At 35.9% G+C, this 15,897-nt stretch overlaps 1 protein-coding gene across 2 annotated transcripts in view; it reads left to right on the top strand.

Annotated features, from left to right (window-relative positions):
• Positions 1 to 15,897, top strand: part of CSTF3 (cleavage stimulation factor subunit 3) — a 66,358-nt gene that overhangs the window by 7,418 nt on the left and 43,043 nt on the right. For both annotated transcript variants that reach the window (XM_055423802.2, XM_055423801.2), the window contains exons 2-3: positions 10,150 to 10,251; positions 10,374 to 10,469. In XM_055423802.2, coding sequence (XP_055279777.1) covers positions 10,150 to 10,251; positions 10,374 to 10,469 — 198 coding nt within the window. The remainder of the gene's footprint in view (positions 1 to 10,149; positions 10,252 to 10,373; positions 10,470 to 15,897) is intronic.

The following is a 15,897-nucleotide window of genomic DNA, read 5'->3' as shown; positions in this document are numbered from 1 at the left end:
CCCAGAAGCTGTGTGGCATATCCATGACACATGACAATTGTAAGAAAAGATTATTAAAAATGCTCCTTTTTCAGACTACATAATTGTAGTTTTGTGGTCTTCATCAAAAATAATATATTGCAGCAGATTGAAAGCAGAAGCCAGATATTAGATCACAAAAATGTAAAACAGTGCCATTGTTTTCACTAATTTTTTGTTGTTGTTCTGGAAAATATTTTTAACTAAAATTAGAAATTTATTTTTAAATGAATTAACATTGAAATTTTTGAAGTTTTAATTTCTAATATAATATTGATTTGACCCACATTTTATAAAATGTCTCTAGTTCCTCAGTTGTAAGAGTGCAAAGTGATTCTCTATAAGAAGTTTGAGAACCATGGAAATAATGCATGGAACCTGTGAGACAATATCGTAAGTTCTGTTTCTCTGAGTTAGCTTCCCATAGCAAAAAGAAAGTAAAAAGACAATCAACTGAAGGGTAGAAAACTTTTGTAAACTATATATCCAATAAAGAACTGATAGCTATAATATGTAAAAATACTTGCAATGCAATAACAAAAAAATAACTCAATTAAAAATGGGCAAGGAATCTGGAAAGACATTCCGTTCTCCGTTCTGTTGCTCAGTCGTGTCCGACTCTTTGCGACCCCGTGGACTGTAGCCTACCAGGCTTCTCTGTCCATGGGATTCTTCAGGCAAGAATACTGGAGTGGGTTACCGTTTCCTTCTCCAGGGGATCTTCCTGACCCAGGGATCGAACCCGGGTCTCCTGCATTGGAGGCAGACGCTTTAACCTCTGAGCCACCAGGGAAGCCATTAACTATATACAAATAGCTGATAAAAACATGAGAAGTGTTGAATTTCATTAACTACCAGTGAAATAAAGATCAAAACTACGAGATACCACTCTACTATCTTCTAAAATCATCAAAAAGATAGATAATACCAAGTGTTTGTGAGAATGTAAGAAAAATTGGAGCCCTTTTACTGGTGGAACTGTAAAATGGTTTAGTCACTTTGGAAAAGAGTATAACTTTGCTTTATGGCCTCGCAATTTCACTTCTGGGTATACACCTAAGTAAAAAGAAAATACAAAAGGAGCTCCACTCAAAAACTAGTAATAATCCAAATGTCCGTCGACTGATAAATTGTGGGATATCCATTCAGTGCAATATTTCGCACTGGTAAGTACTCATATGTGATAAAATATGAAGTTTGAAAACATGCAAAGTGAAAGTCAGGAACAAAACACATTGTGTTATTTACATGAAATGCCTACACATTTATGGAAACAGTAGATTGGTAGTTGCATAGGCCTAGGCGGATTGGGAAATGGGAATGCCTATTAATGGGTATGGGTTTTTATTTAGGGTGATAAAAATGTTCTAGAATTTATTGTGGTGGTGAATATACTAAATTTAAGTGTTGAATTTTACACTTTAAATGGGTAAATTGTATGGAATTTGATTGTCTCAATAAAGCTATTATTAAAAATAAAAAAGGTCAAACATGTATAATGTATCCTACCTCCATACTTTACATCAGTTGTCCGTGGGGGAATTCTTCAGAGTGAGGAGTTGGTATTTTAGCAATACTCTATGACTAGAAAAACAGTTCATAGAACAGAAACTCAGGTAGTTCCTCAGCAACATTTTTGCCTTATACAAAGAAAGTCTGTCATCTGCTTCACAAGTTTTTCTGATTTTTGTACCCATTTGGAATAGTATATTGTTGATGTGTTTCTGTATACTCCTTATAATCTTATAATTTTTCTGATTTTTAAAATTGTGCAAATCAAAGCAGCTCCCAGTGTCCTGCTGCTGCTGCTACTGCTGCTAAGTTACTTCACTAGTATCATTAAATGTGCATGCATTGGGAACTGAACTAGTCTAGCTTTTGTTCTGCTCATTTGATTTGGGGCCCATCCTACTTCCCATTAACATCCCCCTATAGGATGATAATAGGATTACAGGTATTCCAAAGACAAGCTGGATTTTGATAGTTTCTTTATAGTTGTTTTTGGGACATGTAAACATGAGATGGCTCTTTGGCTATAACTAAACAGAGTTCTGATCTCATTCCATTACAAATGGGCACTAGACACTTGCGACAAGTGTTCTTAAAGTGAACTATTTCTCTGATCTGGCAACAGATTCAGGAAATAATATTGTGTTGACCAGAACAGGTTTTTCTGTAAGGTGGTGTGGAAAATGACAAATGAACTTTTTGGCCAACCCAATAATACAACTCTGTTCTTTATGAAGCCTCCGTCTACTTGTTGATTCTAGAATACTGTTCCATTTTCATTTGTTTAACAGCAAATATAGTAACCAGACCACAAAACAAAAATGTTATACTCTTGGTTACCCAACTGGTTCATATCTGTGACAGTGAATGATTTCTTATTGTGAGAAATGTGACCTTTAACTACTAGAGGATACTGGGCCGTTTCAGTTATCTTCTATTGTTAATTAATTCAGTTGATAGAGACTTACACATATAGATTCTTTTACAAACATTTGACTACATCCTTGTCCAGAGGAAAACATTTACCATTGTAAGAGATTCTGCAAAGAGCTGATTCATAGTTCTGCCAGATTTAACTGGACTTTGGGCAGATTCATGTAATATAATTGTATTTTTTATTATAGAATGGGATTATTGGTTACTTAACGGGCGGGAGGAGAAGGGGACGACCGAGAATGAGACGGCTGGATGGCATCACCAACTCGATGAACATGAGTTTGAGTGAACTCCGGGAGTTGGTGATGGACAGGGAGGCCTGGCGTGCTGTGATTCATGGGGTCGCAAAGAGTCAGACACGACTGAGTGACTGAACTGAACTGAACAAGGAGTGGTGATTAATGCCTAACTTAGTAGATGCTCAGTACATTTTTTGTTTTGTTTTACATTTGATCCATCATCCTTATCTTGTTCTTCTTATTCTTAATCCATGGTAACTCCTTCCTCCAGGTGTTTGTTGATAGAATTTTTGGTGTTCCAAGAACTTGAATGGTCAAAATAAAACTCTTCACTAATTTCTAACTGAAATCAAGCCTTCTATTATGAATGTGGTCAGGAAACCATGCTAGTACTGTTAGCAACAGCTGTGTGACTGGGACAGAGTATTCACAGTGCTATTAGCACTCATCAGTAGACTCAGTAGATTTTATTTCATGTGATAAGTATTTGTTACTATGTAAAACTCTTAAGATATTTAGATAATTATATTTCAGTATAATTGAATCCTGCATAGTTTATTTTGTATATTTGAGAACATTATCCTGAGAAAGTTCCCATGGACATCACTAGCAAGAAGCTACATTGGTACCAAAATAAAAAAGTTTGGAACTGCTTGTTGTTGTTTAGTTGCTTAATCATGTCTGACTCTTGTGACCCCCTGGACTGTAGCCCACCAGTCTCTCTGTCCATGGGATTTACCAGGCAAGAATACTGGAGTGGGTTGGCCATCTCCTGTATTGGCAGGTGGATTCTTTACCACTGAGCCAGAGCCCTTGTTTTCAACTCAGGCTGCACATTGGAACCACCTGGTGCTGTGTGCCACTTGGTGCTGTCATGTCTGGCTCTTTCGAACTCTGTGGACTGTGGCTTGCCAGGCTCCATCTGTCCATGGGATTCTCCAGGCAAGAATACTGAAGTGGGCTGCCATTCCCTTCTCCAGGGAATCTTCCCTGCCCAGGGATCAAACTTACATCCCTTACGTCTGCTGAATTGGACCTGAAGAGTTTGCCGCCCCCCCCCCCCGAAGAGTTTTTTAAAAATAGTGACAGTTCAGGTTCACTCCTAGAGATTTCATTTCAAATGATCTAGAGTGAGACTTGAGTATCTTTTTAAATGCTCTTTACCCAGGGTGATTCTAATGTGCTGCCAGGATTGAAAAATCACTAAATGAAAGGCTTATTTTATTTCATAAGGAGACATTTATCCTTGTTGCAGTTATGCTGGTCAGATACTAGATGCCATCTTCTGAGTTTCTCTGTTCTGCAGATTATGGAATATGTTGTTCAGTCACTAAGTTGTGCAACCACGTGAACTGCAGCACTCCAGACTTCCTGTCTTTCACTGTCTCCCAGAGTTTGGTCAAATTCATGTTCATTGAGTTGGTGATGCTATCCAACCATCTCATGTGCTGCCCTCTTCTCTGTTTGCCTTCAGTCTTTCCCAGTGTCAGAGTCTTTTCCAGTGAGTTGGCTCTTTGCATCAAGTAACCAAAGTGTTGGAATTTCAGCTTCAACATCAGCCCTTTCAATGAGTATTCAGGGTTGATTTCCTTTAGGATTGACTGGTTTTATCTCCTTGCTGCTCAGGGGACTCTCCAAGAGTCTTCTCCAGCACCACAGTTCAGAAGCATCAATTCCTTGGCACTCAGTGTTCTTTATGGTCCAACTCTCGTATCTGTACATGACTCCTGGAAAAACCACAGCTTTAACTATGTGGACCTTTGTTGACAAAGTGATATCTCTGCTTTTTAATATGCTGTCTAGTTTGTCATAGCTTTTCTTCCAAGGAACAGGTGTCTTTTAATTTCATGGCTGCAGTCACTGTCAGCAGTGGTTTTGGAGCCCAAAAAAATAAAATCTGCCACCACTTTCACTTTTCCCCTTCTATTTGCCGTGAGATGATAGGACTGGATGTCAAGATCTTAGTTTTTTGAATGTTGAGTTTTAAGCCAGCTTTTTCATTCTCCACTTTCACCCTCATCAAGAGACTCTTTAATTCCTCTTCATACTCTGTTGTTAGAGTGGTGTCATCTGCATTTCTGAGGTTGTTGATATTTCTCTTGGCAATTTTGATTCCAGCTTGTGATTCATCAGCCAGGCATTTCACATGATGTACTCTGCATATAAGTATTGTATACATTATTTAATTTGGTAGGTTAATTTTGAAGATGTGAACTTGAATGATTTGGCCTCCCATCACACTGCTTTGAAATACTAATTGTTATTAGTAGCTTTGATTAGCTTAGCTGGTTTTTAGGTCGTAATTTAAAGTTCTATATCATATTTACTTCTTATTTTATCATTAACATTTTATGATTCATATCTTACAAATCCTCATTTATTTTAAAATATTTTTAAAATTTGTTTTGTCAAGAAGTAAACTGGAAGTCTTTGTTTTGTTGTATCCCAGGTGCCCCTTAAACAATGCACATACTAGGCACTGAGGAAATATTTTTCAGGTGAACAGTAAAATTTCAAGCAGCAGAAGAGTATGTACACGGTGTGTAAAGTACACTTGTATGTGGGGTGTGTGTGTCTCCCCAGCCACCCCTACTTTTTCTTTAAGCTGGCTATTATGCCCCATGTTGCTGTTTATAGACCTGCCTTGTTTGTTCTCTTTGGTGGTTACAAATTCCATAATTTATTTAACCAGTTTTTTTTTTTTAATAATTATTTAAATTATTCCTAGTCTTGCACAGTAACAAACAGCCACATAGCTGAGTATTCTGTGCATCTTTGTATACATGTAGAGTAGGATAAGTGGCCAGAACTGGAATGCAGGGTCAGATATTCATGTTACGTTTTGGTCAGTATTACTGCTTGCTCCTGCCAACAGTTTGAGAATGTCTGTTTCTACATATCTTGACCAGTTCAGTCAGTCAGTTGAGTCACTTAATCGTGTCCAGCTCTTTGTGACCCCATGGACTGCAGCACACAAGGCTTCCCCGTCCGTTACCAACTCCTGGAGCTTGCTCAAACTCATGTCCATCAAGTCGATGATGACATCCAACCACCTTATTCTGTCGTCCCTTTCTCCTCCTTCCTTCAGTCTTTCCCAGCATCAGGGTCTTTTCCAGTGAGTTAACTCTTTGCATGAGGTGGCCAAAGTATTGGAGTTTCAGCTTCAGCATCAGTCCTTCCAATTAATATTCAGGACTGATTTCCTTTAGGATAGGCTGATTTGATTTGAGAGTATCTTTGCCAGTGCAGTGTTAATTATAATACACCTTTGATCTCTTATTTTATGGCTTATATTTGTTTTGTTTTCAAGTGTTTAAAGTTCATTGTTCTTTTTCTATGAGCTGTTTGGATACTTTGCCCATTTTCTTGAGTTTCTGATGTTTTAGTGACTGGATGTTATATTAATAGATTTAATACTTTGCCATATGCGCTGGGGATATTTTTTCAAGTTCATCTTTTCACTTTCATTGTGATACTTTCCCCGTGCACAAATGTAAATAAACTTTACGAACTAAGTTTACTCTTTTCAAAGGCTTTTAAAGAGCGTTCCCACACAAAGATAAGTTTCAGTACATTTTCTCATGGTTCGTTCTTGTGTTTTTGTTTTCAGTGATTTTTGTCTGAAATTAATTTGATAGAATGGTTAAAATTGGGATCTAGCTTTTATTGACTTTGCAGTTCTAAGATAGTTATTCTAGCACCATGCATTGAATAACCCAGCATTCTGATTTCAAATATCACCTTTATTTGCTAATTTTCCATGTATCCTCTTTCTGAACCATCCTGATCTGGTGATTGGTTTATCACCATTGCTGCTGCTGCTGCTAAGTCACTTCAGTGTCCGACTCTTTGTGACCCCATAGACGGAAGCCCACCAGGCTCCCCCGTCTCTGGGATTCTCCAGGCAAGAACACTGGAGTGGGTTGCCATTTCCTTCTCCAATGTGTGAAAGTGAAAAGTGAAAGTGAAGTCGCTCAGTTGTGTCCGACCCTTAGCGACCCCACGGACTGCAGCCTACCAGGCTCCTCCATCCATGGGATTTTCTAGGCAAGAGTACTGGAGTGGCTTGCCATTGCCTTCTCTGTATCACCATTGCAGAACTCTTTTATTCTGTATCATGTTTAGTATATGAGTGGGGCCAGTGGTTTTCCTTTATTAAACTTTTCCAGTTTTTGTTTCTTGAGCAAGCTTCTGAAAGCTCTTGTGTATTAGTTCAGTTCAGTCGCTCAGTCGTGTCCGACTCTTTGTGACCCCATGAATCACAGCACGCCAGGCTTCCCTGTCCATCACCAACTCCCGGAGTTCACTCAAACTCATGTCCATCGAGTTGGTGATGCCATCCAGCCATCTCATTCTCTGTCGTCCCCTTCTTCTCCCACCCTCAGTCCTTCCCAGCATCAGAGTCTTTTCAGGACATCATAATTTTGTTAGAAAATCACATTAGTCTTTTAAAACACGTTTTCCTTTCTAAATGTGTACTTATCAGTGGTGGAAACTGATTTATTCCAATCCCAAAGAAAGGCAATGCCAAAGAATGCTCAAACTACCGCACAATTGCACTCATCTCACACGCTAGTAAAGTCATGCTCAAAATCCTCCAAGCCAGGCTTCAGCAATATGTGAACCGTGAACTCCCAGATGTTCAAGCAGGTTTTAGAAAAGGCAGAGGCACCAGAGATCAAATTGCCAACATCCGCTGGATCATGGAGAAAGCAAGAGAGTTCCAGATAAACATCTATTTCTGCTTCATTGACTATGCCAAAGCCTTTGACTGTGTGGATCACAGTAAACTGTGGAAAATTCTGAAAGAGATGGGAATCCCAGACCACCTGACCTGCCTCTTGAGAAACTTGTATGCAGGTCAGGAAGCAAGTCAGAACTGGACGTGGAACAACAGACTGGTTCCAAAGAGGAAAAGGACTACGTCAAGGCTGTATACTGTCACCCTGCTTATTTAACTTATATGCAGAGTACATCATGAGGAATGCTGGGCTGGAAGAAGCACAAGCTGGAATCAAGATTGCCAGGAGAAATATCAGTAACCTCAGATATGCAGATGACACCACCCTTATGGCAGAAAGTGAAGAGGAACTCAAAAGCCTCTTGATGAAAGTGAAAGAGGAGAGTGAAAAGGTTGGCTTGAAGCTCAACATTCAGAAAACAAAGATCATGGCATCTGGTCCCATCACTTCATGGGAAATAGATGGGAAAACAGTGGAAACAGTGTCAGACTTTATTTTTTTGGGCTCCAAAATCACTGCAGATGCTGATTGCAGCCATTAAATCAAAAGACGCCTGCTCCTTGGAAGGAAAGTTATGACCACCCTTGATAGTATATTAAAAAGCAGAGACATTACTTTGCCAACCAAGGTCCGTCTAGTGAAGGCTATGGTTTTTCCCGTGGTCATGTATGGATGTGAGAGTTGGACTGTGAAGAAAGCTGATCGCCGAAGAATTGATGCTTTTGAACTGTGGTGTTGGAGAAGACTCTTGAGAGTCCCTTGGACTGCAAGGAGATCCAACCAGTCCATTCTAAAGGAGATCAATCCTGGGTGTTCATTGGAAGGACTGATGCTAAAGCTGAAACTCCAGGACTTTGGCCACCTCATGTGACGAGTTGACTCACTGGAAAAGACTCTGATGCTGGGAAAGGTTGGGGGCGGGAGGAGAAGGGGACGACGGAGAATGAGATGGCTGGATGGCATCACCGACTCTGTGGACATGAGTTTGAGTGAACTCCGGGAGTTGGTGTTGGACAGGGAGGCCTGGTGTGCTGTGATTCATGGGGTCTCAAAGAGTCGGACATGACTGAGTGACTGAACTGAACTGAAGTATACTTCTTCCAGGTATTTTTTCCTACCTAAATAAAATTTTTTTTCCCCAACTGGTATTTCGACAGAATTGCTTGGTGATATATTAATTGCCACTGAGGAGGGTGAGGGGGGAAGAGATGTTAGAGGCAATGCTTCCCTCTCTTTGCTTTCTTGAATATTACTAATATTTATTGCTATGTTGGACTTCCTTCGTGGCTAAGATGGTAAAAGAATCCACCTGCAATGTGGGAGACCTGGGTTCGATCCCTGGGTTGGGAAAATCCCCTGAAGGAGGGCATGGCAACCCACTCCAGTATTCTTGCCTAGAGAATCCCCATGGACAGAGGTCATTGGCGGGCTATAGTCCATGGTGTCGCAAAGAGTTGGACACAGCAGCACAGCACAGCATTGCTATATTACGATTTCAGGAAGTCCTCCCACAAAGGCAGAACAGAACTTCATGCAAATTTATCTGGCTTATTTCGTATCAGTTTCTTTTTGTGGTACAAAATAATATTGTGAACGACAATTTGAAAAGTAAAGTTTGTATTTATGCCACAGGTCCTGGCTCCTTTTTTAGGTATTGACTTTTAAAACTGTTTTTCTATAATAAAAATAAAACCACGTTTTGTTAAAGAGTTTAGAAAATACTGAAAAAGGGGGGAAAGTCAGCTGTCCATCTACCACATAGCACCCAGACATGACTACTATTTTAGTCTTTCCAGTCTCTTTTATTGTAGATTTCTTTTATAGCTTTTGTATACAGCTTGTAAGTACAGTTTAATATACAGTTTGCTGTATATACAGTTTGTAAATCATGCTTTTAAAACTTTTACACCAAAATAAAGTTTTCATGTCATTTAATGCTTTTTCGTTATGATTCAGGATGAATTCTCTATAGCAATGTTTCTTAATGTTGGTCCAGGGACCTTGTGGGTTCCTAAGACTTTGATCTGTGAATTCATACTGTTTCATAATAGATTTAAGACATTATTTGCCTATTTCACTTTCAAGTCTCATGAGTGTACAGTGGAATTTTTACATGATTTGATATTGCAGTAGGTTGAGTTCAGAAGCGTATATGAAAATCCAGCTGCATTTTAAAGCCTGCCATATTTATTATACACAGATGTGCAAATATATGTCACAAGGATAATCATCTAAATGAATTTTTAAAGTTACTTTTCATTAAATTTTATTTATGTTAACATGTAAATATTTTTATTGTTTTTTTGTATGTGAATAAATATCTAACCTTGTCTCAGTTTTAATTTCTTACATGGTAAATACTGAAATAACCTACATAAATGGAAACTCTTTGGTGTACTCACTTTTTAGAGTATAAACGGGGTCCGAGTCTAAAAAGTTGGAGAACTGCTGCCCTGTTTTATTTCATAAAAAAAGAGATGGGTTTATTTAAATTTAAAAATGTTTTAATTTTTATGTATGTGTTCATTTGAATTTGTTATTATGTAAGTGATTTAGATTACAGAAAATGAAGGCTTTTATAAGAGGACGTTTTCATGCTTCTTATTGTGATACTGCATCTGGGGACTAATATATTGTGCTTGAATTAAATTAATCCTGAGATTTTTAAAACAGTAACTTGAGTTCATTATTTTTCTTCCCCCTAGGCAGCTGAGTATGTCCCAGAGAAGGTGAAGAAAGCCGAAAAGAAATTAGAAGAGAATCCTTATGACCTTGACGCTTGGAGCATTCTCATTCGAGAGGCACAGGTTTAGTGATATAGGATTACATTTCCTTCTCTGTGGGTCCAATCACACTACTTGGTTCTGCAGTAAATAATATTTTCATAATCCTAACATTGTAAATGCTGTTTATTGGTTTTCAATTTTAGAATCAACCTATAGACAAAGCACGGAAGACTTATGAACGCCTTGTTGCCCAGTTCCCCAGTTCTGGCAGATTCTGGAAACTGTACATTGAAGCAGAGGTTAATATTTTATTTTATTTTTTCTTATATAGCATTTAATGGGAATTGCAACATACACTGTAGTGATAGAAAACAAATTAGGAACATAGGTAGCAAAAGCAGGACAAGGAGGATTTAAAATGTCTTTTGCCTTTATTTTGTAATATAGGTATGAAGGAGTAATTAAAATGAATTTTTGAAATTTGGGTCTTTACAAGCTGATGATTGTTGCATTTTGGAGTTGCAACAACATTAAAACAGTTTCAATGGTATTGGAGTGCTTTAGCCTTTTATTTACTTGTCATGTGTCAATTTATTGCCTCCTGTGTCATTTATTTAGAACTCATTTTTCTTTTTATTCCTATTTACAAATGAATCTGGTATTATAAGGAAATACAGAAATGTTAACTTAGTTTCATAGGGTGTTTTGAGTGTCTGGTGAAATGAAACCTTTAGGTAAAAAATTATTTTGGATTTTAATTTTGTGAAAATGCATGGTTTGTCAATAAATATAAGCACTTCAGTAATTTTTAAAGTTTTTCTGTAGGATAAAGTTTACATTATACAGTAATAAGTTAATATGAACTCAAATCTATATAATCATAATTTACCCAATGATACTTTGGTTTTTTTGTTTTATTTTGTTTTTTTTTTATTTGTAACTATCTTGAAATTTGAAGTCAGGCATTTTATTTTACAGAGTAAAGGCCCCATTCTTGTTTATGATTAGAAGGGAAATGTTCACTTTTGAAGATCAGAATTAGCAATCAAGATGATAATAAAATGTTAATGTATTGATAACAGTTGGCACCAAATAATCATTTTTCTGGTGATATATTAATGAGATGGGGTGAGATGGGAATAGTTGATAATCCACATTAAGCTGAAAATTGATATCCATTTCGTTTTATAACTTATTTATACTTATGAGGTATTCTTATTTGAATATTAATTTTATAATATAAATTCTCAACATAATCAAGTACACTGCAGCCTCGCTGTAACATTTTCACAGTAACTGAAATTTGATAATGTATGGGTCTGTTTTGGACAAATCAAAGGGCTTTAGTCAGCAGTACTGAACAGACTTCAGCACAACACAGTGTCACCTGTGATGTGTCCCTCAGAATGGACCTAACTGCAGATTTAAATTGAGGCTACAGTGTACTCACTGTATTTTTGTTATAGTTTATATTGTATTATGTAGGGAGTGGGGGAATTACTGGACAATAGCAGGAACATTGTGTGTGTGTTGAAGTTTTTCTGTGTGGTTGTGTATGTGGTATGTGTGTTTGTGTGTTTGTATGTGTGAGAGAGATTGTATCTTATGTGGAGTCTGGTTGTGATTTTGGACCAAGACCATATCCTTAAGGTTTTATCACTTATCCTTTGGACCATTTCCTTCCTTAGTATATCTAATCATCAGAGTATACTGGCATGAAATTCACCAGGTGAGTGAATAAAACTGTCTGAAGTATGCTGAAGCCAGGGATCATCTACCTATACTTGGTCTTCATTCCAGTTTGACTTTACATATTAATTTATATGCAGATATTCTGCAAACTCATCAGAAATTAACATAATTGGTACATGATAATTTTTGTACAATGAAATAGTATGTTCTGAGTTTTAGAAATTTCTTTCAGTTTCTCAGATATTCAGTTATCATTCATTCATTTTATTATAGCATAATTTAAACTGAAATTAGCTGTTAGATATTCATTCTGTAAGCATGAAGCACAGTAAGTCTATTTCTTCCACTTCCTAGCTAAAAATAAAACTGAATTCTAAGACAGACCAGATGTTATTCCAAAGGGCTGAAGTTGTCTAAATAACTGGTTCATTTCATGTACTATTTCAGAGCCATTAGCAGTTGCCTGACATTTATTTAGTTGGTAATGTTTGCAGTTTCACACGCCTGCACACACAAATACGAATGTACATGTAAAACGTCTTTTGATTTAAAAAAAATGGTACAGAATATATGTGTGTATTTCATAAAATTTTAATTTCTGGTTTAGGAATTAAGATGTTTCATTGAATGCAAATTTTAAAAATGCATATCCTGAGCAATGTTTTTCTCTTTCCTAATTTGTTGTTTTTATTTTCACGTATGTACTTTGTTTAGTCTGTGAGGGGCTAAAGTTTTCTTTGGCCGTATCACTCAATGTAGCCTTTAATATTTCTGGGGAAGACACATAACCTACTTATGATACATTAAAATCTGAAGTAATAATAAGAATGTCTTCACATTTAAGGTGCTACTAACAGTGTTTGCATAACATCCTGTATGCACTCTGAAGAAAATAAAGTTTTGTTAATACATTTGTTGTAACTCAGTACTTCATGGTGGGAAAATTGTAAAGTTTCTTTTATTTATGTTCAGTTAAATCAGTGTGTGTGAGTCCAAATACATTTAGTTCTTTTCTAACAGAAAATACATACGTCTTTTAAAATGAGATAATTTTCTTCCCCAGAGAAACTTCTTATAAATCCTACTTAGGAACAAAGTGGCAACGGGGAGTGGTGTTTTGGGGATTTGGGAAGTCAGAGGGTTGCTTTTAAACTTGGAACATCAATTGGAAATGGGAGCACATTATAAATAATTTTTAGTAAAGAAGTTAATAACACTATCTGGTATTTGTAATATTTGCCAGTATATCTTTTCTCGTATCAGTGAGCATTTAGCCATACTTAGATACTTTTGTAAAATTTGAACTTTAAAATGTCATCCTTAATTCATTACCTACTTTTTTTTATTTTTGGCTTATTGAAGGTAAAATTCTCTTGTTCTAATGAAAGGACATGTAGGACCACCATCTATATATTTAATATACCTATATATAATACATACCTGATTTCAAAATTAGGCCAAATTAATTTAATGTTGTATATATTATATAGGAGATCATATTTTGCCTTCAGTTCATGGAATTGCTTTCCTCTTAAATTCCAAAATGCTACTTTATGTGGTCTAGCCATATCAGAAGCGAACAATATGACTATTCTTAAGTGATATAAGTATAAAGTCTAAATTGTTAAGGTATGAAAATAGCAAAGGAAACATCTTAATACATCTCTAGTTGACAGATGTCTTAAAACTGCACTGCAGTATATTTTAGAGTTTAAAAAATGAGAGTTTTAAAACACTAAAGTTAAGTGATATCCATTTAGAGCCTAAGTGCTCATAATGAACCCCTTTTTAGAATGGTCACTAAGTATTCGTGAATTGAAAAAATTTATAGTTTTTTATTTTTTAAGTTGGTTTTCCCCCTTTTAGTTTCTGTAGCTCTTCATGTAGCTAGGTAATCAGTGTGACAGCGTGTAAGCTACAATATCTTGGTGTTAGCAGTAATTTGTTTTTAATTGAGCCACATTCATAGGAAATTTTCTTAGGATGATATTTTAATTGTTAGCTGAAGGAGAAATGAAGAAGGTAATACTGCTGGTAATAGCAACATTGTGTCTTGCTGTCTGTGAAAGCTGTAATTGTTTAATAAAAGTATATAGAGAATTGATTGCCTTTTATTAAAACTATTTTAATGTGAATCCTTTTCTTATAATGGGATGTGAATACATCAGTTTTTCAAAATAACCTTTCTACTTGGGAAAAATGACCTTTAAAAATACCTTTCTTCTTGGAAAATCGAAGTGAACTCAGGATGGATCATGGGTGACTTAAATTGAAATAAACTTCTCCACTGTCTATACTGTTTTACTTCCTCTAAGTAGCAGTTTAAACTGCTGTGTTATGTTTTGTACATGTTGAGCAATGTGATTTTTAAATGCAGGAAAAACATTATATAGATCACAACTTCTTTTCTATACTTCAGCTTGCAGTCTTCTTTTTAAAAAAATCTGTACTCTTTTCTTATAGATCTGCTCTTTTCCTGTTTGTAATAAATGTTGGTCCATGTCTGTGTGATTATTCAGATTGTCCTCTAAAATGCAATATGTTTTTTTAATCTCTGGTTTCTTACATGCATGTTTAAATGTAGTGTAGGAGTGTAAAAGAAAACAAACTATTTGCAAACACTGAACTGATGATCAGATACCTGAAAGTGATATGAATAATTACATACTGTTTTTGAAACAAAGGAAGTATTTACATTTACTATTTTAAATAGCAAACTTCTATTTTAGGTCTTACTGAAATATCCCATTCATTTTTCTGGCATTATAGTAGCATAGATATTTAGGTGTTGTCACTTCTAACATGATCTATACATTTTTTCCCTTGGAGCCTTTTCTTTTCACCCCAGGCATTGCATAATCTATTTGCAAAAGGACATAGTTAATTTATGTAACAAAATTTTTCTTAAAAAAAAAATATCTTAGTTTCTATTCTTTATATCTTCAAGGTAGTTTATTTTGTGAAATGTAGCCATTTATTTTCAGGCAAAATTTTGTACTAATCAACCTGATCATTTTTATATTTTTTTAACTTCATAAAATAAATTTATAATCATTGCAATCACTGATAAAAAAATAACTGGGGAAAAAGGATCATTTTTTCCCCCTTTTCAAAGACTTGCTTTTTAACCAGGCTTTCTTATATTCTATTTTTGTGTATCTCATAAGAGTTATAGTGTATTCTGAAAACCTAGAAAAGGCATTTCTACCGAGGTTTTGTTTAAATTCAAATATTCCAAAATTTGTTGTGAAACATAAAGGGCTGTTGGACCATGCAGTTTGAGGTTTCTCTGTGGGTATTGAGCATTTATGAGCATTTATTGAGCATTTATGAGCATATTTCTTGAGCATTTATGGAATAACAACACTTAATATACAATATTTGATACTTGGTGTTTTTTTCTTTTTGATTACTGGGGATTATAATCAGTAAGACGTTAGAGAATTAATTTGGAATACAACCTCCACCCCTATCCCGAAAGATGTTAAAGATATGCTCCAACACGTGGCAACCATGAATAAACACAAATGAATCTAAGACCTTTACAATAATAGGGAGTTAGAAACCCCTGTATTTGGAAGCAGAGTTTGGTTCTAACTTCTGAGCATAAGGGAACCTGGTGGCAATTAATTAACTTCCTCTTAAAAGACAAGACCGCATAAAGGCTCAAGTGTTTTCTAACAGGTTTGTTGTTTTATATTTTGTTTAACATGTGCTTTCAACTTAAAAACAGCTGTTCCTTTTGAATGGATGAGTATGACTCAAGGCATTTCCAAGAAATGAAGATGTCTGAAATAATGCTAGTGATATCTATGAAAACTACACTTCTGAATGTGGACAAGAATGCATTATTTTGCTTGTAAATAACTTTTTAAACTTTAATTTTTATTACTAAACATTTTTGCTCTTAGCAACTTTGGAGCAGAAAACAAGTAGTTGATTAATATAATGGTATAATAAACTGAATTCTGTATAAAGCTTTCCTCCATGTATTCAGAATCTACAGCAAATTCAACAAAATGGTGATTATTTGCT

This window comes from Moschus berezovskii, chromosome 14 (genome assembly GCF_049115385.1).
Source record: "Moschus berezovskii isolate FMDL1 chromosome 14, NW_MosBer_1.0, whole genome shotgun sequence".
NCBI classification, from domain to species: Eukaryota; Metazoa; Chordata; class Mammalia; order Artiodactyla; family Moschidae; genus Moschus; species Moschus berezovskii.
This window is presented reverse-complemented; position numbering and strand designations above follow the sequence as displayed.